This window comes from Arachis ipaensis, chromosome B06, assembly GCF_000816755.2.
Source record: "Arachis ipaensis cultivar K30076 chromosome B06, Araip1.1, whole genome shotgun sequence".
Classification (NCBI taxonomy): Eukaryota; Viridiplantae; Streptophyta; class Magnoliopsida; order Fabales; family Fabaceae; genus Arachis; species Arachis ipaensis.
The window spans coordinates 9,845,014-9,848,486 of NC_029790.2; the positions used below are offsets into that span (position 1 = coordinate 9,845,014).

Here is a 3,473-nt window from a genome sequence, read left to right on the forward strand (position 1 = left end):
ATAATTTATTATAATTTATTAATTAAAACATTTTAAATATAAAATAAATTATTATCAAATACTTAATTAATTCCGTGTTATAAACACTCATTGATCTTTCATTTAAAACCAGTGACCTTAGCTTGAACCTTCACCGTCTCCCTAAATAATGCACTTCTACTTAACTCAGCAAAATTATGCGTCATATACTCATATTTAGTCATTCATCTTGATAGCATGAACCCGTGATTAACTCACACAGACACACTTCTCCGGTACACTACAGTCTACACTCAAACAGATATTTGGATCTGTTGGCCAAAAAATAAAAGTGAAAAAGAAGGCAACGAGACGCGCGTGACTCCCAACAACCACACGCATTTGTTATAACAGAATCATATTTGCGTCCCTCTCCTTAATAACGAACCACACGCATTCCAAACCACTTCGTAACCGTTTTCGTTCTTCTTTCCACACTTTCTCTATCCCTCTCACAAAGAGTAGCAGCAACCACTAACAAGCTGTAACAACAATGGTTCTCGAGATCAGCATTGAACCCAGCATGATCACCGAGGTCGAGACTTACAACTTCACTTACCGCCATTACCCTTACACCGTTTATGTCGACGACCAACGCATCCTCTGCATTCACACCACCTCTTCCCAAACGCTCTCCAAGTGGCTCACCGACCTTCTCAAGTTCACTCCCAAAAACACCCCGGTCATCGTCGGCCTAACCGCCGAGCACCAATTTACCAGGTGCACCAAGCGCGGTGTCAAAGACCACCGCTACGACTACATTTCCCTCTGTGTTGGCTTTCACTGCCTCCTCTACCCTCTTCCCGAACAAGCTGACTATTACAACGCGAAGCAAAACCCTAAGCCCCTCTGCGACTTCTTCGCCAACCCTAGGGTTATCGCGGTCGGAATGGAGATCGAAAAGGTGAAGGCAAAGCTGGAGAAGCACCACGGGATCGAGCTGAAGAAGGCGTTCGACCTTAGGGCGATGGCGGTAGAAGGGCTAAAAGAGGTAGGGGAGAAGGTGGATCTATGGCGGTACGATCTTGACAAGTTGGCGAAGACAGTACTAGGGAAGCACTTTGACGTGGTGAGACCGGAAAAGAAGCTGGACTGGTTCGATGAAGAAACCTGGTGGTATTTGTACAAAGTGTATACGGATGAGAAGACGATGTTCATCACCATTGATACTTATCTTTGCTACCTCATTGGTTTGGAGCTGCATGGTATGATCCATGGAGATGAAGCCGGTTGCAAGTCCAAGAAGAAGGTTAACAAAAAGAAGAACTCGTGAGGCGCCTTTGATTTCTGAGATTAGTAATGAGGTAATGCATGCATGGTTTGATTAGAGTAGTATATGACCGTAATTCGATCCTTGCTAATGATAGTAGCTTTTACTCTTTCAATTCTTATCTGGATTTGGATATGGATTTTCATCATTTTATGTGATGTAATGATCTAGTAGTGGCTTGAGTGGCGTTAATCATTTTCTTTTCAGTTCTAATGATGCAATGCTTAATGAACAATTCCACTTTAATTTTTCTTCTAGATAATTAAATAATCTTCTTCGACATAACCATCAAGGATCGTCAAAATACAAAGATCAGATAAATAAAACATAGCACTTAACAACAACAAAAAAAAGCTAATAGAATCTCTCCATACAATATGCATGTACTGCATCTATCTTCCACCACCATGCCTGAATGATGTAGCCAACATACCTTGCAACTCCCGTGGAAGAGCATTACTCCAATGATACCATCATTTAATCATATTGATGTTATCTAATGTAACCCCTTTTCTTGCATGAAATCTGCATTCCTTCTTGGTCAAATTTCTTCTCATCATTCCCACCATGTCCACTTCTTATCTTCCCTTTCCGCCCTTTGTTCCCATTCTTTCATTATTTTAACATCCCTTTCACCTTTGATCACAGTACAAATGTTCTGTAATGTGTGCCTCATGCTCATGGTTTTATTATCCTCACAAATTTCTGCTTCCAATTGGCTTTTTCTTTCCTTTTTATCTATTCAACTATTCTCTTATTATCAATAACCACCTTCAAGTCTCCTTACACAACACCAACTTCCTCCAACAAAAACTTAAAACTGTATTGCATTTTAAAGTCCTTCTAGCAGAGCATCACCGTGGAGCCTTCTTAGTAAAGTTTTTATTTTGCAAAAATAATTTATAAAATAAAATATTCACCTTTTCAAAAAAATTTATCATACCAGGCCTATATCTCCCATCAAACGTTCCAGACCTGTCAAAGCTTGATAGAAAATTCCCTACTACATACTTGTTAATAATAGGTCTATGCAGGAAGCAGTGCCACCAAACCCACCTATACTTTTTCTCTGCGCACTTCACCTTCTCAATATCTTTTTTCTCCACTTTATTTACCTCACACCACATATTAACGAGAGCTTTCACTTGTTCCCACACATTCATCCGTGGAATAATTTTTTTTTTCAAAGATTCTAATATTTCTACAATTTCATATCGCCCATATTAGAAAAGAGAACATAATCCACTTTTTCTTCCTTATATATCTAAGAGTTTGTATTTCCCAACATTCAGACTATATTCTACCATCACAAGGTTCCCAAAATACTTTTTTACTATCCAATGCCATCTACTATAATTTAGAGACAAATTGACAACATAAAAATAAATGATTTATCGACTCTTATATGTCTCTCCAAATAGATTCATACTTCCTCTGCTTGTCTTATAATATTTCTTATAACGCTTTCTCTGTTCTATTGGCTAGGATGTAATAGAGTTTGAAGTGATGCTCAACCTTTGGATTTATTAAAAAAGTAATTTTCTCTTCCAGACTCTTTTTCATTGGGTTCTTCTTCGGATGCACCATAATCCTCTAAAAAAAAAAAAGGAGTGAGAACTTTATAAAAAAAAAAAAAAGGGGCATGTACTATAAATTTTTTTTTAACAATAGATGAATATTGAATCTAAAATTTGTCTGACATCTATGTAAATACCAGAACTTGTTGTTTTTGATATTGGAGTCACAATGGTGTTTTTTAAAAATATGGATTGATAGAGTGTTATTCTCAAATGTGAAATCGTTTAATTAGAGAAGTAAAAATCGGATCGTCTAATTTGTTAGAAGTACAAAAATTGGATCGTCCAATTTGTAAAGGTATAAAAATCGGACCGTTCAATTTGTGAGAGTACAGAAATCAAATCGTCCAATTTGAGAGGGATACAGAAATCGGACCGTCTGATTTATGTTAAAAAAATTAAAAAATTTGAGACATATAAATCGGACCGTCCGATTTGTATACCTTTCACAATTTTATAAAATATAAAAAATTATCATGTTTAGATACATCACCTATTTCTATTTCCATAAAAAAAACAGCCTAAATACGATAATTCCGTAAAGTATTTTCTACCATATTTTTCTTTAATGTTAATATATTAATGTAATAAATACAAGAGTATAGCTA

The 3,473-nt window shown here is 36.5% G+C and overlaps 1 protein-coding gene across 1 annotated transcript; it reads left to right on the forward strand.

Moving 5' to 3' along the window:
* On the forward strand, positions 512 to 1,291 carry LOC107646587. Its single transcript, XM_016350764.1, has one exon. It carries the CDS (start codon positions 512 to 514, stop codon positions 1,289 to 1,291), a length of 780 nt encoding a protein of 259 aa, XP_016206250.1.